A 24,204-nucleotide genomic window follows, 5' to 3' on the forward strand; every position below is an offset into this window, starting at 1 on the left:
TATCCAAAACGGTATGCTTATTGTTGAGGGGAATGGCCATGGGGATCCCTGCCCTGCCTGCCGGTTCCCTTTCCATTCCCTGATTGTAACCCATCTGCCTTTTTCTTGTACCTGAGGAGTGACTAACTCCCTGTAATTCCTCTCAATAACCCCCCTGCCTCCCGAATGATCCGAAGTTCATCCAGCTCCAGTTCCCTCAACTCAACTCCCAAATCCTGCCTTTTCCCCATAAACCCTTGATTCTGTTTAAAAATCTGTCTGTCTCAGTCTTGAGTATACTTAATGACCAAGTATCTACAGCCCTCTGTAGGAAATAATTCCACAGATTCTAAGAGAAGAAATTCCTCAATGTCTCTGTCTTAAATGTGCAGCCCCTTATTTTGAGTTTATGCCCTCTGGTCTTAGACTGTCTCACAAGGGAAAACATCTCTGGATCCTGGCAAGTTCCCTAAGAGTTCTGTATGTTTCAATAAGGTCTTCTCTCATTATTCTAAACTTAGTAAACTTTCCCTCATTAAAAATCCCTCTACACCCTGGATCAATGTTGTGAACCTCTTCTGACTTCCTCCAATGCCAGGATATTTTTTCCTTGGGTAAGGGGACCAAAACTCTCCATAGTATTTCGGCTATGGTCTGACTTGTGCCTTATATAGTTTTAGCACTCTCAACTTAGTTCATGTTGAGGCTGCCAAGTGGCAGATATCCTCTTAATAAAATATACTATTTCTTACTGCAGTTTGGAATTTTGTGTTGTGCATTGTTGATGAGGTCAGACTGAGTAGCCTTTCATTATTTAGTCTAACCCTTAACACCTTTCTGAATAATAGTACAATGTTCACCGACCTCCAGTCTTCTGGTACCTTGCCTGTACCTAGTGACTATTGGAAAATGATCCTCAGAGCATCTGTTATTTCCTCCCATGGATTTCTTTAACTATGCATTTATAATTTATCCATCATTGGTGATTTATCCACCTTCTCATTACACTTATTTTGTCAAGTATTTCACTCTTCACCTCTACAACTAGAATTTCTGTATAATCCATCTATTTATGAAAACAAGTGCTCATTAAACACCCTGGCCTCATGTTATTCCAAACCTCAATATGTTTACGTGCTGGAAATGGTGATGTAATGTACTTATCAGAAGCAATTATTTATTTATCAAAAATATTTGATTGAAGTGTGTGTCAAAGATGACCTCTTTATACTTTTCTTTGTTCAGCATTGCTTTGAAAATCTGGTTTTGACGGATGAAGAAAAAAGACTTTTAGCCAAGGATGGTTTGGAGTTACCGACACACCTTCCCCTCACAAAGGTCAGAACAACTTCATGGTTTTTTTTTGCATTAGCCTCCTCCTTAGACAGCCCTTTGTACTCAAGGATGACTTGCTTCCATCCCAGTTCAGTGGGTTCTGATTTGTCTGTTAAGTCCATTTTACAATCTGCAGAAGATATCTGAATCTGCTAGTTGTTTGAAACGTAAGAGCTCCCTCCAGTACTTTTGTTTTAGCCTATGCAGTTCCCAAACAAAGCCTCTCATATTCAGTGCCTTTCAGAGTGAGCCACCTTTATTTTGGTCAGTTATAAGCCAACATAGTCATCCATGAGTCAGTGAACATATTTGCCTTCTTCAGAGATCCCTGTAGTGTTTCAACTGGAAGTCACTGACCACGACCAGGTTCCAAGTAGAGTAGTTGCTTTGGGAGTCTGGTGTCAGGCATACGAGTAGCTGGTCAACCTGTGGAATTCCCTGCCACAGAAAGCAGTTGATGCCAAAACATTGAATGTTTTCAGGAAGGGTTTAGATATAGTTCTTCGAGCTAAAGGGAACAAAGGGTATTGTGCGAAAGTGGAAACAAGGTACTGAGTTGAATGATTAGCTATGATCATATTGAATGACAGAGCAAACTCGAAAGGCTGAATGGCCTACTGTTGGTCCTGTTTTATATGTTTGTATGTTTCTGTTTGTCTCACCAGAAGAGCAGGTTTCAAGTGATTAGTGTTTTAATGTAGGCAAGTCGGCATGGTGAGAGTGCTGCTCAAGGGCAGCCTTTCCTGTCACCAGACTTGTCTTGTGAAGACGCTATTGGTGGCACTTCCAGGGAATTGCTGCACTGTACATCAAATTTTGCTGCTGTTTATTTTATTAATTTCTCTTGAATTCCACCAGGTGCCATAGTAGGATTTGAACCCATGTTCCCAGCACACTTGTCTAGCCTAGTCCAATGACTTTTCCATGACACAACTACATCCTCCCACTGGATAGGTTTTCTGATTAAATTGTTATGCACTTGAATTTTTTACAGTAATAATCAAATATCTGATGATAATAAGCTTCATGTTGACTGCTATGGAATGAATAGAGCATTTATATCATTTTCCAACTTCTGTTGAGCCCTTTCAAACTCCTGTAGAACAAGGCTTTACAATTTGATTCTATTTCTGCTTCTGTTAGATAACAGCCTGAGCAATTGTTTTGCTTCAGTTTTAAAGGTGGATAAATTGATTTTAGGATCACAATCAATCATGAACTAGCAGAATGGAGGAGTATTTTTGAAATGCTAAAAGGCCTTTTCCTATGTTCTAATGCTTCCTTGAAGCTCAACAGAAAGTTTCATGAGATTGTCTCAGATGCTAAAGCTCTAATTCAGTCTGCACCAAATTACCTCCTCCCTTCTTGAAAAGGGGGAGAAATTAAACCAAAATTGCCATGCTGACATTATCCTGTTTATACTTAGCAGCTTTTTCAGATACTTTAACTGCAGGGATTGAGAATAGGAGAGAACAATGAATTTAGCTATTTTGGCATACTGTTATTAGTTCATTCATGAGTGAAAGAATACTGGTCACATATATCTATCCTTTTAGACACAATGTCGTCACCGAACATGGATGTGCTTGTATATGTGTTGAAAGGGCCAATTTGACACTCTTCACTCACTGGTCCAACACATTCAAGCTACTCTACTGATTTGATTCGGAGATGCTGGTGTTGGACTGGTGTGTACAAAGTTAAAAATCACACAACACTAGGTTATAGTCCAACAGGTTTAATTGGATACACACTAGCTTTCGGAGCGACGCTCCTTCATCAGGACAATCACCTGATGAAGGAGCGTTGCTCCGAAAGCTAGTGTGCTTCCAATTAAACCTGTTGGACTATAACCTGGTGTTGTGTGATTTTTAACTACTGATTTGAAATTACAAGGAAAATGCCTTTTAGTTCAATCAATGAAACAGAGTCTTGAATTTTTCCATGGAAGGGATTATTCTGAAATTTAAATCATCTAAAGTTATCTAAATTGGTGGATAAAATGTCGAGCTTGTATTTAGTTGGCTCTTATTTTGCAAACTTTCATTACATTACTATTGCAGTCTGAAGAACGAGCACTGAAAAGAATCCGCAGAAAGATCAGAAACAAACAGTCTGCTCAGGAGAGTCGCAAAAAGAAAAAGAATTACATCGATGGCTTGGAGAGTCGGTAGGAATGTACAAATATTAAGCTTGCTTGAAACTGATTTTTTTAAATTAACAATTTTGAGGCAACCTTCTTTCTAGTCAGATAAAGTAATGTCTGTAAGTTGTTCAGATAATTTTAAAATGTTTAGTAGTCGTGTGTGAGTATATTGCTAGTGAATGTGTAAAGAAGTAAACTACCGTATTAGTTACACTCCATCAGATAATGGTGACACAGGTGTTAATAATCTGTATGATACAATACCTTCACTGTTTCTTAAGTGTCCCATCACGATTTACTATCTGGTTTTAAAATGAGGGTTTAATGTTTGCAGGAAATCTACTTAAATTTCAACTTACTTCTGCTCCTTGATTTCATGTGATTGCAAACTTGTGGTGTGTCTATTCTTTGGTTGTAGATAATCTAAAACGATTGTATTTCTGTGTTGCAGAGTTGTAGCATGCACCGTTCAAAATCAGGAGCTGCAGAGGAAAGTGCAGCATCTTGAAAGCCAAAATATGTACGTATAGCCACAGAGATAAGATTATAATATTGATATACTTGTGAATGCAATGTACATTTATGCTGAACCTAATACTGACAAAAGGTGGCTGTCCTCAGTTGTAAAAAGATTGAATTCATAACACTAGTATTCATTACCTCGATGACCAAAGAAATACAGCTTTTTAAAAAAGAACATTAGAACAAGACAATAATGGATGTTTAGGGATTCATATGACAAGCCAGTAGACTAAAATCTAAGGGGATCTAAGAGTAATTTAACTTCTTAATAAACTGTCTGAAATTACTTCCCTGGATCATTTCTATTCTTGTTTCTGATACCATCTTATTTCTCTCTGTACATGATACCCATCATAGTAAGTATTGGATAGAAATCTGTGGCTGCTTGACTGTAGTAAGATTCCTAATTCCAGCAAACTGTATTGTACTGATCATCAAATGTTGTTGGTAAATTGTTTTAACTCTTTAATTTTCTCACTTATAAACCAGTTGCAAAATACTTTTATTGTCTTATGTCAATTCTTAATAAATTTTCAAATATAAATAAATATGATGAATATACATCACTTTAAGATAACATATTGAAGCAAAAATACAACCTAAACCTTCAGTAAGGAACTTTGTTTTATCTCTCCAGCTATTTTGTATTTCGTAGTATGGAAAAGGTAACAATTGTTTTTCATTTTGTTTTACTTCAGGTCTCTAATAGAACAGCTAAGGAAGCTGCAAGCATTAGTTAAGCAAACAACAACCAAAAGTGCTAACATCAGCACATGCATAATGGTAAGAATAAGATATCACACAGTTAAATAATACGTTGAATGTGTCTGAGCTGGGATTAACACTGTTGCTTTGCTCAATAGACAGCTTTGTTTATACAGAATGCTAGAATCCATTACAAAATGCCAAGGCATTTAGAAAATTAAACTACTAGCTGACAGTGTGAAATGACCTTGTGAAAGAGAAATTGTGTTCAACTACTTTATTAGAGTTCTGTGCGGAAGTAACAAACAACATAGATATTGCTGAACCTGTAGGTGTAATGTAATTCAAAAGGCTCTCAAAAAGGTGCCACATTGAAGGTTATTTTACAAAATAGGTGCTCGTGGTGTCATGAATAATATATAACATATAATAAAGCATTAGACTATCAGTCCATCAAGTCTGCTCTGCCAGTCAATCGTGGGAGCCTGTATTACTGAACCAAGCTCCCTTTCACAAACTGGAACCTTCCCGTTCCCATCTTTCCTCAAAGTCCTGGCCATCCGGGTGCTCTCGCATTACCTGCCCTTCAAATCGCAATATCACCTTCCTTCACTCCCCCACCTCAGGTCTCCACTTCTGTGCCTACTGTCACGCCTCCATCTGTATTCTGACTCTAACACTCTGGCTGTTGGAGCTGCTCATAGTCCCAGCAGTGGCCAGAGATCCTGGTGGTACTGCAGGGACAGCAGAGCTGACAGCTAATAAGATCCGCAAGCGACACTCTGACACAGGTTAAGCTTTGCCTTTAACCAATTAAAGCTGCATGGAGTGTGAAATGGCTGTGGGCAGCTTTAATTGACAAGAATACATTCTGGCAGTGACAAAGGTAGAAATGAGGATTTCAGCGGCAGATGAGCTGATGGGTGAAGTTGGACAATGTGACCAAGATGTGATCACATGAAGCTCATGTTCAGGTAAAACATGATGCCAAGACTGCAAGCTAGTCAGATATGGCATCATGAACTGACTGCATTTAATCTGTTACTGAGGGCCCATAGAATCCCTACAGTGTGGAAACAGGCCCTTTGGCCCTACAAGTCCACACAGACCCTATTATTTCACATTTACCCCTAACCCACACATCCCTGAACACTGTGGGCAATTTAGCATGGCCAATTCACCTAACTTTTGGATTGTGGGAGGAAACCTGAGCACCCGGAGGAAACAATGCATACACGGAGAATGTGGAAACTCCACACAGACAGTCACCTGAGGCTGGAATTGAATCCAGGTCCCTGGCACTGTCTAAGTCTGGAATGGGGACTGAAACCAACAGCTCCAATCCTTCGCTGCTTGATTGGCAGAAGTTTCTGCTTATTGAGTACTGGATACTGGGTAGGTAGTCTGATCATTTAATGATAGTGAAAGATTCTGAGCGATACTGTGACGTAGAGCTGGGTACTGTTTGCATGTGTGTGGTACTGATACTCTGCTTTCAGATAGTGTTGCAGTTGGGATTCATATAGATGAGATACGGGGCTGGGGTGGCCTCCCTTTGGGAGGCACCAAAGGTAACAATATACCAGGGGAAAGAGAAATCATTATAAATGATTCACCGGTTGTAGAACCAGAGGTGAGCAGTCCCACACAGCTGATCAACATGAGGAGATTTCAAAGGAGATGGTTGTAATTAATTGTCTTGAAGGCCGCAGGCAGGTTGAGAAGAGTGAGGGGGAGAAGTTTACCTTCATCATTGGATGTCTTTTGTGAATTTGGGAAAAACTACCGTCCTATGATAATAGGGACAGCAGTTGAATGATGGGATTCGCACATGAGTCAGGAAAAGTGAGTTCTGATTTGGGAGATGATAATACATTCATGGACTTTGGAGAGGAAGGGGACATTTTAAATGAGAAACTAGTTTGCAAGTACTGTGGCTTTTGGTTTTATGAGGAGAGAGATGATGATGGCAGATTTGAAGGAGAGAAGGATAACACCCGATGAGAGAAATTGGTTAACATTAATGACTAGGCAGGAGGGGAAATTAGTTAACAGTTAGCTAACGAGAAAGGAAGAACATGAAGTGAGCCTCGTGCATACCAGAGCTTGGAGAGGGCATGATGGGAGAAAGAGGAACAAAAGCAGGGTATGAATTCAGGGCTAAGGGCATTGGATAACTGGAAAACAAATGTGGTCAGATGGTCTGGGCAAAAGTGGGTTTGCAACAGATGCTTTGATCAGTGACTCACTGGTCCATGACTCTATTTATTGGAGGTGAGGCAGGTGGGAGTAACAGGGAGGTGGATTTAGGAAGATCTTCTGCAGTAAAGGAAAGAAACTGGTTGAGGAGTTCCTCTGTATTGAAGGATGAGATGGGAATAGCCCATATGTGAGAGCTTTTATTGGGGCTAAGGCTCTGAGTCAGAGCTGTGGCTGTGCTTGAGCAAATTTGTGGCTGTACAAATGTAGTGAATGAAGGCCAAGGGTGAACAGTTGTGATTTTGACAGTGCAGTACAATCCGGAGTAGCTGTGCTGTCGACTGTAAAATCAGGTAACCAATAGGTACTTGCCAACATGAAGTAAAAACAGTGAGATAAGTCCCAGATGACAGCTGAAAGAAAGAGTCAACAAAATTGGAGTAGAAAATAATCCTCCAGTTAAAAGTGCTTATAATTTTGTAATGACCATTTTGTTTCAAAATATTACAGCTCTAGTCAATATTAGGCTGAAAAATCTATTCAGGTGACCTTTAGATATTTTTATTCTACTTCAAAATTCTATGTATTGCTCCATGTTATCCTCCAACTTTTTAAACAGGACTCCTGAGATTATGGTTTTCTACTGGATTGGCTCCCTGATGGGACCCATACACATGGATGCTATCACTATCTGTAGGTTTAATTTATCTGCACTGTATTGTTTCATTTATGAATAACTAGCAAGCTTACTTGCCTCTGTTCTCTCCTAGGTGTTCCTGTTGTCTTTTACACTTATCATTTTTCCAAGTATCAACCCTTTTGGTGCAAAGCTGGGGCCCCAGGATGAATCGTATAGTGGTGAGAAATTTTTAAGAACAACTTATAAAAACCAGTCCTTGTGGCTGAAATGTTTTGGCTTGAGATACCTGAGCAAAATCTGTGAACTAACTTTGAATTCTTCCTCTAATTAATGGCCATTCATTCGTCTCATACTTTCCTGTTCAGATATTCCTAAACATCTCTTCCTGATTTTCAAGATGCAGAATGAAAGTGTTAAACTTCAAAATAACATGGTTTTAAAAATCAGCAGTGAAGTTGTTTTATGGCAGCATCAATTTTACTTAGCACCTATACTGAATTCCTAGAGAGATGAGTGGGGGTTTTGTTTCCTTGATGGTCATTCAAGTGTGGAATGCTGTACCCCCTACAGGTCTGGGAGAGGACTGGGTCTTTAAATTTATTCAGGAATGGGTGGCATAGTGGCTCAGTGGTTAGCACTGCTGCCTCACAGCAGCAGTGCTCTGGGGTTATCTTCCAACCCCAGGCAATTGTCTGCATATAGTTTGCACATTCTCCCTGTGCCTGCATGGGTTTCCTCCCACAATACAAAGATGAGCAGGTTAGGTGGATTGGCCAACCTAAATTGCCCATATTGTCTGGGGACGTGCAGTCTGGGTGGATTAGCCATGGAAAATGCAGCATTATGGGGATAAGGTAGAGGTTGTGAGTCTGGGTGGGATGCTGTTCAGAGGGTCACTGTGGACCCGATGAGTCAAATGGCCTGTTTTCACACTGTAGGGATTCAATAATTCTTTAATGAATTAGACAGGTTTTTGATAAACCAAGGACTCAAGGATTATGGATGCTCACAGGAAAGTAGCTGAGACCACAACCAAACCGGCCATGAATGGAATGGTCAGCAAACTCAAAGGACTGAATGGCCTGCTCCTATGTCCCTAATTGTATGTATGAGGCAATAAACTCACTGCTGTGCGCTTTGCAATATTGCCGTACATGTCATGTGATTTACACAGTTTAAGTTGGGCATCACTTTCAACAGCTGCTTCAACGTAATGGAACCGAAAAATCAGAAGGCATCATCTCATATTTAGGGGTCACCAGTTAGGACACAGTTGATGAGAATCCCCTGTCTCCGGGGGGGTGGGGGAGTAGTGAATTAGTGGACTGCGGAGAGTTTTAGAAATGAGGTTATTGAATATTTTCAAGGCTGAGATAGACTGATTATTAATTAATAAGAGAATCAAAGGTTAAGGGGAAATGGTGGGAGAGTGGAGTTGAGGACTATCAAATTAGCCATGATCCCATTGAATGGCAGAGCAGACTCAATGGGCTGAATGACTTATTTCTACTTCTACAGTTTAGCTTCTCAGAACTGCAACTTCTACAAACCAAAAGAGTACTTTATCTCTGAAATTTGTCCAGAAAATATGTATCTTTGTGTGTTAGTAGCTTGTTTAATTTGACCTGAGTGTTTGAATGGTTTTATCTGAGCAGTGGTGCTCTATTTAAATAAAAATCAATCAATTTAACTTAATTGTTACTGATGTAAACACAGCTGTTCAATTGGAGTTACAGCTTTGTAAATTCATTTTGCTACCTAGTTCCAAAAAGTAAACCAGTGGTGTTTGTAGCCATTGTCTGAAAATAATTTGTTAGTACACTTATGTAAAGTAAAAACTATAAATTTAGGGTGTGTGTAGTTTTGTTCAAAGGTAGCCTATAAGTTTTTACCCTATTTATCTTCAATCTGAAAGTAATCTATAATTGTCAAGTTACTACTAATCTTGGAGCAACTGTTGGGCGAAGTTCACAGCACAGAATCAGATAAGATAATTGTTGTTTTAAGTCTGTCCAAGAGAAAGGCTGCAGTAGTGAGTATAGTGGATTCTTTTTTGGTTTTGGAGATAAGTCTCTTGATTTAAACTTAAACTTTAAGCCATAGCTATTAATTTAACCTGGGGCAGTGTTTTGTAGAGGAATAAGACGGTGTTATTTTCTGGGTCTGTAGATTGTGAAAGAGCAAAAATGGCCTTTGCAGTGATATGTGCTTCTTGTCAGATGTGGGAGTTTAAAGAGAGTTTAAGGGTTACAGTGGATTATATCTGCCATAAATGCTGTTGGATGCGAGTCTTATCAGATCGAGTGGATCAGTTGGAGAGACAGATAGAAACGATGAGGAATTTGCAACAGCAACAGTATGTGATGGATGGCAGTTATAGGAAGGGGGGAAAGTCTCAGATACAGTCACATAGCTGGGTTAACTCCAGGAAGGGTAAGAGAGGTAGGCAGCTAGTGCAGGAGTCTTTTGTGGATATACCCATTTCAAACAGGTATGCTGTTTCGGAAAATGTAGGGGGTGATGGATTCTCAGGGGAACGTAGCACAAACAGCCAAGTTTCTGGTATTGAGACTGGCTGTAATGCAATGAGGGATACGTCGACTTCCACGAGGTCAATTGTGTTAGAGGATTCTGTAGTCAGAGGAAAATACAGACGTTTCTGTGGCCAGCAGAGAAAAAGCAGAATGGTGTGTTGTTTCCCTGGTGCCAGGATCAAGGATGTCTCAGAGAGTGTGCAGAATGTTCTCATGGGGGAGAGGGGCCAGCAGGAGGTCATTGTCCATATTGGAACCAATGACATTGGAAGGGAAAAGGTTGAGACTCTGAAGGGAGATTACAGAAAGTTAGGCAGAAATTTAAAAAGGAGGTCCTCAAGAGTAGTAATACCTGGATTACTCCCAGTGCTATGAGCTAGTGAGGGCAGGAATAGGAGGATAGAGCAGATGAATGTATTGCTGAGGAGCTGGTGTATGGGAGAAGGATTCACATTTTTGGATCATTGGAATCTTTTTTGGGTTAGAAGTGACCTGTACAAGAAGGATGGATTGCACCTAAATTGGAAGGGGACTAATATACAGGCAGGGAAATTTGCTAGAACTGCTTGGGCAGATTTAAACTAGTAAGGTGGGGGGGGTGGGACTCGGGGAGATAGTGAGGAAAAAGATTGGTCTGAGACGGGTACGGCTGAGAACAGAAGTGAGTCAAACAGTCAGGGCAGGCAGGGACAAGGTAGGACTAATAAATTAAACTGCATTTATTTCAATGCAAGGGGCCTAACTCAGGGCATGGTTAGGAACAAGGGACTGGGATATCATAGCAATTACGGAAACATGGCTCAGGGATGGGCAGGACTGTCAGCTTAATGTTCCAGGATACAAATGCTACAGGAAAGATAGAAAGGGGGTCAAGAGAGGAGGGGGAGTGGCATTTTTGATAAGGGATAGCATTACAGCTGTGCTGAGGGAGAATATTCCCGGAAATACATCCAGGGAAGTTATTTGGGTGGAACTGAGAAATAAGAAAGGGATGATCACCTTACTGGGATTGTATTATAGACCCCCCCAATAATCAGAGGGAAATTGAGAAACAAATTTGTAAGGAGATCTCAGCTATTTGTAAGAATAATAGGGTGGTTATGGTAGGGGATTTTAATTTTCCAAACATCGACTGGGACTGTCATAGTGTGAAGGGTTTCGATGGAGAGGAATTTGTTAAGTGTGTACAAGACAATTTTCTGATTCAGTATGTGGATGTACCTACTAGAGAAGGTGCAAAACTTGACCTACTCTTGGGAAATAAGGCAGGGCAGGTGACTGAGGTGTCAGTGAGGGAGCACTTTGGGGCCAGCAACCATAATTCTATTCGTTTTAAAATTGTGATGGTAAAGGATTGACCAGATCTAAAAGTTGAAGTTCGAAATTGGAGAAAGGCCAATTTTGATGGTATTAGGCAAGAACTTTTGAAAGCTGATTGGAGGCAGATGTTCGCAGGTAAAGGGACGGCTGGAAAATGGGAAGCCTTCAGAAATGAGATAACAAGAATCCAGAGAAAGTATATTCCTGTCAGGGTGAAAGGGAAGGCTGGTAACTACAGGGAATGCTGGATAACTAAAGAAATTGAGGGTTTGGTTAAGAAAAAGAAGGAAGCATATGTCAGGTACAGACAGGATAGATCGAGTGAATCCTTAGAAGAGTATAAAGAAAGTAGGAGTATACTTAAGAGGGAAATCAGGAGGGCAAAATGGGAACGTGAAATAGCTTTGGCAAATACCCTTAAGGAAAATCCCAAGGGTTTTTACAAATATATTAAAGACAAAAGGGTAACTATAGAGAGAATAGGGCCCCTCAAAGATCAGCAAGGTGGCCTTTGTGTGGAGCCACAGAAAATGGGGGAGATACTAAATGAATATTTTGCATTAGTATTTACTGTGGAAAAGGATATGGAAGATATAGACTCTAGGGAAATAGATGGTGACATCTTGAAAATGTCCAGATTGCACAGGAGGAAGTGCTGGACGTCTTGAAACGGTTAAAGGTGGATAAATCCCCAGGACCTGATCAGGTGTACTCGAAAACTCTGTGGTAAGCTACAGAAGTGATTGCTGGGCCTCTTGCTGAGATATTTGTATCATCGATAGTCACAGGTGAGGTGCTGGAAGAATGGAGGTTGGCAAACATGGTGCCACTGTTTAAGAAGGGTGGTAAGGACAAGCCAGGGAACTATAGACCAGTGAGCCCGACCTCGGAGGTGGGCAAGTTGTTAGAGGGAATCCTGAGGGACAGGATGTACATGTATTTGGAAAGGCAAGGATTGATTCGGGATAGTCAACATGGCCTTGTGCGTGGGAAATCATGTCTCTCAAACTTGATTGAGTTTTTTGAAGAAGTAACAAAGACGATTGAGGGCAGAGCAGTAGATGTGATCCATATGGACTTCAGTAAGGCGTTCGACAAGGTTCCTCATGGGAGACTGATTAGTAAGGTTAGATCTCATGGAATACAGGGAGAACTAGCCATTTGGATACAGAACTGGCTCAAAGGTAGAAGACAGAGGGTGGTGGTGGAGGGTTGTTTTTCAGACTGGAGGCCTGTGACCAGTGGAGTGCCACAAGGATCGGTGCTGGGCCCTCTACTTTTTGTCATTTACATCAATGATTTGGATGCGAGCATAAGAGGTACAGTTAGTAAGTTTGCAGATGACACCAAAATTGGAGGTGTTGTGGACAGCAAAGAGGGTTACCTCATATTACAACAGGATCTGGACCAGATGGGCCAATGGGCTGAGAAGTGGCAGATGGAGTTTAATTCCAATAAATGCGAGGTGCTGCATTTTGAGAAAGCAAATCTTAGCAGGACTTATACACTCAATGGCAAGGTCCTAGGAAGTGTTGCTGAACAAAGAGACCTTGGAGTGCAGGTTCATAGCTCCTTGAAAGTGAAGTCACAGGTAGATAGGATTGTGAAGAAGGCGTTTGGTATGCTTTCCTTTATTGCTCAGAGTATTGAGTACAGGAGTTGCGAGGTCATGTTGCGGCTGTACAGGACATCGGTTAGGCCACTGTTGGAATATTGCATACAATTCTGGTCTCCTTCCTATCAGAAAGATGTTGTGAAACTTGAAAGGGTTCAGAAAAGATTTACAAGGATGTTGCCATGGTTGGAGGATCTTTGCTACAGGAAGATGCTGAACAGGCTGGGGCTGTTTTCCCTGGATTGTCATAGGCTGAGGGGTGACCTTATAGGGGAGTCCAGAACTAGAGGGCATAGGTTTAGGGTGAGAGGGGGAAGATATAAAAGAGACCTAAGGGGCAACTTTTCCACGCAGAGGGTGGTACGTGTATGGAATGAACTGCCAGAGGATGTAGTGGAGGCTGGTACAATTGCAACATTTAAGAGGCATTTGGATGGGTATATGAATAGGAAGGGTTTGGAGGGATATGGGCCAGGTGTTGGCAGGTGGAACTAGATTGGGTTGGGATATCTGGATGGGTTGGACTGAAGGGTCTGTTTCCATGCTGTAAATCTCTATGACTCGATGACTCTACTAGCTATCACCACCCATTGTATGTATGGTGACCTGTGAGGTCACTCTGCTGGGTACTTGATCCTCTGCTTCAATTTATCCTGTAAGAAATAAACCTTGTAACCGTGAACAAAGAAAAGCAAGTTTCCCACCAAATTCCCATGCTGCTTCCAAATTCCCTGAACTATATATTCACTCCGGCTGCGTCTTACTCTGGATAAGATCTCTCCTTCCTCACTGTGCACAACTTACTTAGTAAGTGAGAACTGCAGATGCTGGAGATTAGAGTCAAGAGTGTGGTGCTGGAAAGGCACAGCAGGCAGCATCCAAGGAGCAGGAGAATCGATGTTTTGGGCTAAAGCCCTTCATCAGTAAGCTGTCCAGTAGGGTTACACAAAATAACAAATTGCTTTAAACTGGCTCTTGCTAATCACTTGGTTCTGTGGAATGTATGCATTGTTTTTTTTTGGATTATTATGACCAGTTTCTTTTCTTCATTACAGTTCTTTCCAGGACTTTACTTGATAGTGAATCATCTCACATACGTGTGGTGCCAAAAGCCTACAATCCAGATGTTAATCCAGACATAACAGAAAAGAATCCAGGCTTAGACAGGGAAATTCCTCAAACATTATTGTCAGGAAGTCAGAACAGCACACCTGAAGCTTCTGACTTGGCAATCAAATCAACACTGAACACCAATTCCTCTTCAGACATGGATAGAATAGTGAAGACTACTGTCCAAGATGACACAAGCCTGGGCAGGGCAGCATCGGGAAATGATAAAGGTGGTAGCTATGGCATCTCTCCTTCAGTGGTGAACACGCCAAACTGGACAGAGCACACTGCAACAGTAATCATAAAAGCACATCCACGGTCAGATGAAATGTAGCAGAGTGTTTCCTGTCAGTGAATTATGAATTGTACATAATTTGTTTTTGAAATGGAGGAGTAAAATGAACGTATGTTTTTCATGTAGGTACCGTGGAAGTTTGTTCTTTGAATTACTTAATAAGTAAAAGAAACTCAGCATCATTTACAGGAATGGGTTGGCTTTTTTTTTATTTCTTAAATTGCATTGTCTCATTAGTGTGATAAAGTGGCAGTTACCAGAATCCTGTTTTGTAGCCAGTATAAATGATTAAATATTGCAGTATCATGTTATGGGTTCATAAGTTTGTCTAACCTTTATTTAGAAGCATCGTTCTATATTTGAACATGTGTTTCCTGTTTCCTCCCTTCTCAAGATCCTCTGAGAAGTAGCCTCTCCTGATTCTGTGCTGCTGATTCATCACGTTGTATTACTCCATTTGAAATGCAGCACATATTAAAATGTTTCTTCGCCATTAGATTGTGCAGCTGGATTTGTGGTTGTTTGAAGGGATCAATTCCTTTCTCTGTAAATCTGTCAACTGCAGTTCCCTTTGCCCATTTGCATTGTATTGTTCCAGCTTCTTCCTTTGTAAGAATGTTCTTTCTAACATGTATTCATTTCCTGTTCATTATCTGGCTATCTGCTCCTGACTTATTTTTAACTAAGCCTCTTGCAATCATTCATAGAGTTTATCAAGGCATAGCTGCTCTTTGTACTTCTTCTGCTGGCATCAAACATATATGGCTCAAATTGATCACGAAGTGCAGCAAAACAATCTAAATTTCTGTCTCTTGCCCTGTTTGTTTACCGGCACCTCCTTGTTTCTGTTAATCTTGTCTTATGTTGTAAAACAGTCTAGCATATGACTGGGTGGCTCATCACAAGTTTAGTATGTGATTATGAAATATGACATTTGGACAACTGCCTACTAGAAACGGAAGTAAGTCATTCAGCCCCTTAAGTCTGTTGTCCGATTCAGTTAAGTCTTGGCTGATCTGTGTGCTAACTGCATTTACTCACTTCCGCCTGACCTAACCAAACCCGATCAATTTAAAATTTGAAATTCCTAATTTATAATACCTCAACCGTTTTTTTAGGGAAGAGGGCTCCAGATTTTATCTACCCATTATGTAAAGCAGACTCTGAATCTGATAATTAATGTCTGAACTATTATGTTAAGGGTTTGATGGGTTACTCGTAATTTCAAAACATTTTGAAGTTAATATTTTGAGGCAGCAGAGCCCATGCTGGTCTTTCAATCAAAATTCTTTGTTTTGTTTGCCTTTTAACTTTTCATTGCTATCAACTCTGCTTGACATTCCACATCACTGGAGTTGCTTGTAAGTCTCTGATAGGTTCAGTCTACAAGTAGCTTCATCATTCAACTATTAACGATGAAGAAGGGCTATCCAAGATATTACTGCTAGGTTTACAGAAATATAAAGTTTGTTGCCTTTAGAGATAATATTGTGCCATTCAGATTACAAGGCATCTGCAATGCTACATGCTGCAACATGCTATCAACGTTTGTTAGATTAAATTGCTGTACTGCATTAAACTTCATAGTGAAGGAACTAATTATCCTATTAATGTTTCTCAGCCTTTAGGAATTCAATTTGAAGTCAGAGGTTTTAATATTCAGCACACTCTGTTTTTGAGTATTTCTGAGACTCTCTCAGGCAATATGTTGTATTGTCTGCTTTATCTTTTTATGTAAGATCCGTACTATCTGACTTTGTTTGATTTGAGATTTTCATCTACTTCTGAATGATGCTTTAACCCCTCTCTGTACTGGTTTATGGATATGTTATCTTCCTGTAGGATGTTCATTTCCATTACACTGAGCTGACCATTTCATTTTGTACTTTAAGACTTGTACACTTCTCGTGGCAGGCCAGATCACTTCCTCTGGGCACACAGCCTGATTTCCCAACCCCCATCTCTCACCAACATGTTTTTCGATCTCCATGTCCTGTAATCCAGCTGTTCATCACCAAACCACAGTCCCAATGTCATTAACTTCCCCTCTCTTTCTCCTGTTGCTTTTCCTTCCCCTCTCACAGCCCCTAAAGAAGCCAGACTTTAACATTTAGTTTTTATTCATTTACAGATGAGGTTGTCACTGGCTTGGCCAGCATTTATTTCCCATCTCTAATTACTCAGAAGGCAGTTGAGAGTTAACCACATTGTTGTGGGTCTGGAGTCACATGTAGGGCAGACCAGGTGAGGATCGCAGTCTTCATTCCTGAAGATGAGTTTTCCCTGACAATCAACACCGGTTTCTTGGTCACTATTACACTTTTAAAAATTTTGGGTATTTAGTGAATTCAAATTCCACCATCTGCCATGAACATTATCTGGGTGTCCACGTTAATGGTCTTAGCGATAAGTGCGCAAGGCCATTGCCTTTCCTCAAGCATCAACATCCACTTGAACTATTGCCCTGTCTTCCTGTTTGATTGTGAAGGCCCGTGGGATGTTTTGTTAAAGGCCCCATATAAATGCTTTTTCTTTTCTTTTATTCTTTTAGCTGCGATCAAAGTGGCTTCACATTTTTTTGATCTGATCAACCTGTGGCCCTAAATCAAAAGAGAGAAATGGTTCAGTTTGCGATTATTCTGTTTTACAGAAGGGTGGGTGTAAGCATATAGGAAATAAACATCATAAAATTTGACTCTATGCTTGCTGGCAGCATGTAAATATATTGTGTATCTGTAACTAACTATTAAAAGTAAAAAGTACTGTATGGAAGTACAGTTAGTTCAAAGCATACAGTGAATTGCATAAGTTGAAAATTTAAAACAAAAGCTATTACAGTCATGTTTATTCTTATGATCTGCTATAATAATCTTAGTTGGAATATCTGAAGCTTGTTTTAGGAACTGTTTAATATTTTACACACACTTTCCTTCAGTTGAGCTATCATTATCTATAACTATGCATGTTACCATTCCCTACTCTATCATACTAGATAATATGTAGCATTAAATTGCTTTAAAAACTATGTAACAATAATCATTAATTTCTTTAAAGCCAATGAGTGAAAGGCAGTACTTGTTATTTTCAATGTTATTTTCAACTTTTCACACGAGTTTATTTGTTCAAAGCTCTAATGTAACTGCAGGAACAGTTTCGGGAATATTGTAGTCATACCGCACTGAATGTCTTTTCCATGATTGCATTAATTCCTGCCTGATGCTTTTGTTCAGCTGCGTGAATATGCTGGAGTTTTAGAATATATCTGCATTGTTGCTCTCCGTATGTGAGACTTCTGTACATATTAAAATATAATTTTGAAAATTTACATTTTAAATAATTTGTGGCATTAAATGTTTTGCTTTATGATTTGTACTCTTCACATATAATTTACTGTTTCCCCCAAAGCAAACTTCGTGTAACTCCCTGTTAATAATACTGCATTGTTCTGCATTAAGGCTTCCATCATTGGATACAGCCCATTCAGTGAACAAAAAGTTTCACTAGCTTCAAATTGGTGTCATTCACACATTACTGATGTGCCACCAGTGCCTCACAGAACTTTTCCAAAATATATGCTAAATTACAGCAGCAAGATGATTAGATTGATTACCTACAGTTGGAAACTGGCCCTTCAGCCCAACCAGTCCACACCGACCCTCCGAAGAGTAACCCACCCAAACCCATTTCCCTCTGAATGATGCACCGAACACTATGGGCAATTTAGCATAGCCAATTCACCTGAATTGCACATCTTTGGACTGTGGAAGGAAACCCACACAGACACAGGGAGAATGTACAAACTCTACACAGTCACCCGAGGCTGGAATCGAACCTGGGACTGTGAGGCAGCAGTGCTAACCACTGAGCCACCATGCTGCCCTAAATGCTACTTAGAGATAGCAGCTTGGGAAGGGTCAGTCAGGAGTCCTATACTTCCATGATTGATGGAAATTGTGCCTTCGAATATTAAATGGATAGCATTAAGTTCAGTTATAAAGTCCAATTCATGTTTTATTGATTCAGTCAAGGGCTGTGCGCACTGTTAGCTGGGCCAGCATTTAGACCATAAGAAAAAGGAGTAGAAATTAGGCCATTTAGCTTATCGAATCTGTTCTGCCATTCAATCATGGCTGATAAGTTTCTCAACTCTATTCTCCCACTTTTCCCCCTAACTCTTGATCCCCTTGACAATCAAGAATTTATCTATCTTTGTCTTAAATATAATCAATGACCTGGCCTCCACAGGCCTCTGTGGCAATGAATTCCATCGGCTCACTGAATATAGACCCAGAATCCTCAAATGTTCCTCATGTTGAACTTTTCATTTATTGCCCATCCTGAACTGCTCTTGAGAAGCTGATGTGAGCTGCCTTCTTGAACCACTGCTGACCAGTGGTGTAGGAATATCAACAAAGCTGTTAGGGAAGGAATGCCAAGATTTTTCCCAGTGACACTGAAGTAACGATGACATATTTCCAAGTTAAGATACTGGTTGAAGGGGAATTTGTAAGTGGTGGTGTTCCCTGTTGCCCTTGTCATTCTAGACTGTATGAGTCATGGATTTGGAAGGTGCCTTGAAGGAGCTTTGATGAATTGTTGCAATGCATCTTTTAGATGTTGCCACTGTGCATCTTTGATGGTAGGATTGAATGTTGGAGAGCTTGGATGGGATATCAATCAAAAGCCTGCTTTATGTGGATGATATCAAAGTTCTTTAGTGTTGTTGGAGCTGCACTCATTCAGGAAAGGGGAGAATATTCCATTCCTGACATTCGTTGGAAATGGTGGACAGACATTGTGCAGTCCCAGAGGTAAGTTACTTCCTCAGAATTCCCAATCTGCAATCTGTTCTACCACAATTGATATATGGCTGGTTTAGTTCAGTTTCCAGTCAATGGTAACCCCTGGGCTATTGGCAGATGGGGATTCCGCAATGGCAATGCTCTCAAATATCAAATGGAAATATTTGAGTCACTCTTGTTGGAGATGCTCATTGCCTGGCACTCATGTGGCTGAATGTTACTTGCTATTTATCAACCCAAGCTTGAATGTTCCTACATATGGAAGTGTGCTGCTTTAGTATCTGAGGAATCGTGAATGATGCTGAGCATTGTAATCATCGAACATCCTGTTTCTGACTTTATGATGGAGAGGAGGTCATAGATGAAACAACTGAAGATGTTTGAACCTAGATGAACGCCTGCAGTAATTTCCTGGATTTGAGTTGATTGACCTTTTTCTTCATTCAGGGAATGTGAGCTCCCTTGACTGGGTCAGTGAATAAAGGTAGAATCTGTTTGACTATTCTCAAAAAATAAACCTTTTTAGAAACAGTTTAGTGAATCTCTTTAAAACGGCCTCCATTGCCAGTAGACACATCCTTAACTACAAGTACACAGTACACAGAACTCCAGGTTCAGTCTCACCATTGCCCGATAGAGTTGTAACAAGACTTCACTATTTTTGAATATCCAACTCCCTAACAGCAAAGCCCAAACTTCCATTTGCCGCCTTAAATACTTTCTGTACCTGCATGCTAATGGTTGTGTTTTATGCAGAAGAACATCCAGATCCCTCTGTACTGCACTTTTTTTGGAGACAATCCAATTAAATATTAATCTGCCTTTGATTCTTCTGACCAAAATGCAGGTGCTTGCACATTCCTGCACAAAACTCTGCCATTGCTGTATCACCATACATGATGGAAAAATACCTGGAACTTATTCTTGCAAATGTTCTGTCTCTTAAAACACCTTTGGATTTTCTATGATTGTGAGTGAAGTTCTAACTTTCACATAAGCCAGATCACTACCCAGGTTACACTGGTAATTTTGGAGCAAATCTGACCATCAGTGTTCCAGACATGAAATCACATTATAAGTGTACTTTATACAAAGGAACAAGTATATAATCTCTACTTATTCCATTTATTAAACCGTTGGCTTTCAATCCATTTTCTGGAGGACAACCTAGGTCCTTCCCCAGCAAAAGCATTTGAGCAGTATCTATCCCTTAAGATAGTTACAGATTTAGCTGTATCATTTGAAGAATAAGAGATTACTTTTCATCTTGACAAAATCTTTTTTTTAAATTCACTTATGGGATGTGGGTGTTGCTAGCTGGCCAGTATTTATTGTCTGTCCCTATCTGCTCCTGAACTGACTGCTTGCTATTTCGGAGGGGAGTTGAGCATCAATCACATTGCTGTGGGGCTGAAGTCACATGTAGGCCAGACCAGGTGAAGAAAACAGATTTCTTTTCCTGTTGGACATTAGTGAGTCAGATGTATTTTTTCCACCAATCGGCAATGGTTTTGTGGTCATGAGTAGACTTTTACTTTATTGAACTTAAATTTCAATATTTGCTATGGTGGGATTTGAACCCAGATTCCCAGAACATTAACTAAGTTTCTGGATTTAGTCTAGTAGTGCTACCACTAGGCCATTGCCTCCATTTGTCAACTTTATTTACATCTCCTGTGCTCAGAGGACTGCTTACCTTCGGTCTCATGGTTGCAGCTAAACCTACAATTTATGATCATCACCATCTCAGCTGTCTATCTAGCTGTTGCAACCCTATTGTCTTCAACATGGGGATCAATTGCTGCAGATGTTGAAGTTTTAAATTCTTCCAAGAAAACAATTTATCTGAGAGCTTCATACGTGGTCTTTTTCCTAATGTTTATCAAAAACATTCAAAATTACTTTTCCTTTCAAAGTAGTTCTACTCAGGCAGTTTCCTTAAATTTCAAAGCTTTTATGCTTTCAATTTTATGCTTCAAGAACCAATTGATACCTAGTCAGAATATCAAGGTGCCTATATGGAATGAACTGCTAGAGGAGGTGTTGGAGGCTGATACAATTACAACATTTAAAAGGCATCTGGATGGGTATATGAATACAAAAGGTTTAGAAGGATTTGGGTCAAATGTTGGCAAATGGGACTAGATTAATTTAGGATATCTGGTTGGCATAGACTAGTTGGACTGATGGGTCTGTTTCTGTGGTAAAAACAATAACTGCAGATGCTGGAAACCAAATTCTTGATTAGTGGTGCTGGAAGAGCACAGCAGTTCAGGCAGCTCGTTGGGTCTGTTTCTGTGCTGTACATCTATATGATTCTAACAGTTTAGCTTTTAGAGATTGATTTCAGAGATACTAATTGGTGAAACTTTCTTAATCACACAGTACTTCACAGCTATATCTTCAACTAGTTTTCTTTAAGGGTTACTTCATTGCAAGTCTCTCAGCAATTGAATAACTGTCACATCTGGGGCAAAACAGAAACCAAAAGCCCAGAGGCTGTTGCTAGGCAAATGTTAGCACAAACCCTTTCAAAATTTGTTCTGGTTTAAAGTTTTTTCCCCAAAATTGCTTGGCTTTTAGCAAACAACAGACCAGTGCTCTTGAGCTTTTGATGTTTTCCTTCCAAAAAGTCACAAATCCTTTGCAATGCAGATATTGTCCAACCTTCATTTCCAATTCTTATAATCCATAAATATATATGTATTCCCAATGATGTGCCTCTAACATACACATAGCTACACTAGGTTTCAGGCTCTATTTGTTTCTCTTTTCTCCTTTATCTCTTCCCATGCTGTACTTTTTACATTCAGTGAGGGGTAGCTCTATGATTTCCTTTCAAGATTGCTTCAGGTTTCTAAACCCTTAAGGCAACAACCACCTGTTCAGGACGCAGGGTTGTGGGGGTGGGGGGAGGTGGAAAGAGGTTATGGCTGTTAGGAATAGGGTTTAGTTTTGACATTGTTTGGATTTCAATTGGGTCACAACCTACCAAAAGAAGGAAACTATCCAGCTCAGCTTCTGCCTTTCTGTAAAAGGTCCTCAATTTAAGTTCAGTACGGGAACTGAAAGCAGCTGATCTTCTGAGAACCACCTGACAGAGTTCTTCACAACAATTCTTGAGTGAATTGTATCTGCAGACGTCTCACAGAGATAACTGCCTCACCTTGGTGGCACCTACATGTTTGCTGCAGGATGTTGACTGAAAGTAATTTTATTTTCTAATCTTTCTTTCCTTTGAGAGATATTATTATCAGTCATCTCAATCTCTGCAGGGAAAATCATTATGTTTCTTTACATGGTGTGTGCTTGTTGACTTATTTAGTGGGATAAATATTTATATTTTTACGTTTCAAACTGCTCTGCATCATTGCTGAATATGTCATGTTTCTGTTCTTTATTAAAACACCTTATTGATGCATTTGTTTAACTCTGAGCCTGATGTGGAGAAGGCATACAATTTGTTACAATGTGCCTAAATATCTGTTGTGCTTTTGAAGTATCGAGATGGTAGGGAGACCATGCACTTCCCCAACCTTGATCATAACAATATTATTTTTGTTTATTCTTGACACATGTACTTCACTGGCTATGTCAGAATTTATAGACTATCCCCAACAGCCATAGAGATGCTGGTATTGAGCTGCCTTGCTTTCTTGAACCACTGCCACCCTTGGGATGTGCAATCACATACAGTGTTGTTAGGAAGGGAGGTCCAGGATATTAACGGGAAAGTGGGTGATCGTAGTGGTTCCATACATTCACTTACCTTGTCCTTCCAGGTGATAGGGATCATAGGTTTGTGTGAGTTGCTCCTACCCTATAACCTTCAAGGATCTGCATACATGAAACCCCTTCCCCTGTCTTTCTGAAATGTGCCATTTAATCTATATTGCCTTTCCCTATCCTTTCTCCCAAATTACATCAGTTCAAACTACTTTGTATTATCATTCACCCGTCACCTGTCTGCACTTTTTTTTTGTCCTGTTGCAGTCAATTGATATCATCATCGCAGTCAGCTCTGTCTCCAAGTTTGGTATCATCTGAAAATTTTGTATTCCAATATTTATGTCATAAATCAATAGATTCAATTGCCTGATATAACGGAACTTTATTGCTCTGCATTTTCTATCCAACTTCACTCAGTATCTTTGGATATATTTCATTTGATTCTGGTGATTTATCAATTTGACCTAGGGCCAGCTCCTTATATATACATCTTACCATTGAGTACATCCAGCACCTCCTCTTTCACTATGACTTGGGCAGTATCTTCTTCCTTGGTAAAGGCAAAAGCAAATAATAATTTACCTTGGCAGACAAGCCCTCTACCCTCATGCTATCTCTTTTGAGTCCATAATCAGTTCCATTCCTCCCCTTGCCATTTTTGATTTGTAGTATTTATATACCTACTGAAGGCTCACATTTTTTTATTCATAGTTGCCAGGCTTCTCTCCTACTCTTTGTTTACATCTCTATTTTTTCTTTTCAATGCCCCTTTGAGCTTCCCACACTGCACATGCTTCTCAATTACATTACCCACCTGACATCTGTCATACAGTCAGTTCTTCATTAACGTGGTGGTTGCGTTCTTGTGCAATCGCCTTACAAACAACACCTGTTTCAAAAGTTCTTGCTGTAGAAACAGTGCCCCAATTTGTCAATCGTTTTACAACGAATTCACATTGATGTAACGTGCGTTATAACAGAATGGCTTGTATGTACATTTTTTCTGCTTAATTTTACTCTCTATCTCTTGCGTCATCTAAGAAGCTCAAGATTTATTTGCTCTACTATTTTCCTTGTGTGGATCTGTACTTTCACAGCATTCAAACTATGCTTTTCTGTTGTTAGGTTATTGTTTTGCCTGTCTATCTTTGATTTCAACTTATTTGGGTCAGATCCATTCCCACACCACTGATGTTTGCCCTCCCCCAATGAATTTCCTGGTTGGTCATTGTCCTTTTCCATAGGGACCCTAAATCTTATGATACAATAACAA

At 40.0% G+C, this 24,204-nt stretch overlaps 1 protein-coding gene across 4 annotated transcripts in view; it reads left to right on the forward strand.

Annotated features, from left to right (window-relative positions):
- Positions 1-17,725, forward strand: part of creb3l3l (cAMP responsive element binding protein 3-like 3 like) — a 30,167-nt gene extending 12,442 nt beyond the window's left edge. For all 4 annotated transcript variants that reach the window (XM_072572455.1, XM_072572463.1, XM_072572447.1 and 1 more), the window contains 6 exons: positions 1,225-1,317; positions 3,378-3,484; positions 3,912-3,980; positions 4,681-4,765; positions 7,657-7,744; positions 14,051-17,725. In XM_072572455.1, the coding sequence (XP_072428556.1) occupies positions 1,225-1,317; positions 3,378-3,484; positions 3,912-3,980; positions 4,681-4,765; positions 7,657-7,744; positions 14,051-14,439 (831 nt within the window). In that variant the 3' untranslated portion in view covers positions 14,440-17,725. The remainder of the gene's footprint in view (positions 1-1,224; positions 1,318-3,377; positions 3,485-3,911; positions 3,981-4,680; positions 4,766-7,656; positions 7,745-14,050) is intronic.
- Positions 17,726-24,204: the final 6,479 nt, after the last annotated feature.

This window comes from Chiloscyllium punctatum, chromosome 1 (genome assembly GCF_047496795.1).
Source record: "Chiloscyllium punctatum isolate Juve2018m chromosome 1, sChiPun1.3, whole genome shotgun sequence".
Lineage (NCBI taxonomy): Eukaryota > Metazoa > Chordata > Chondrichthyes > Orectolobiformes > Hemiscylliidae > Chiloscyllium > Chiloscyllium punctatum.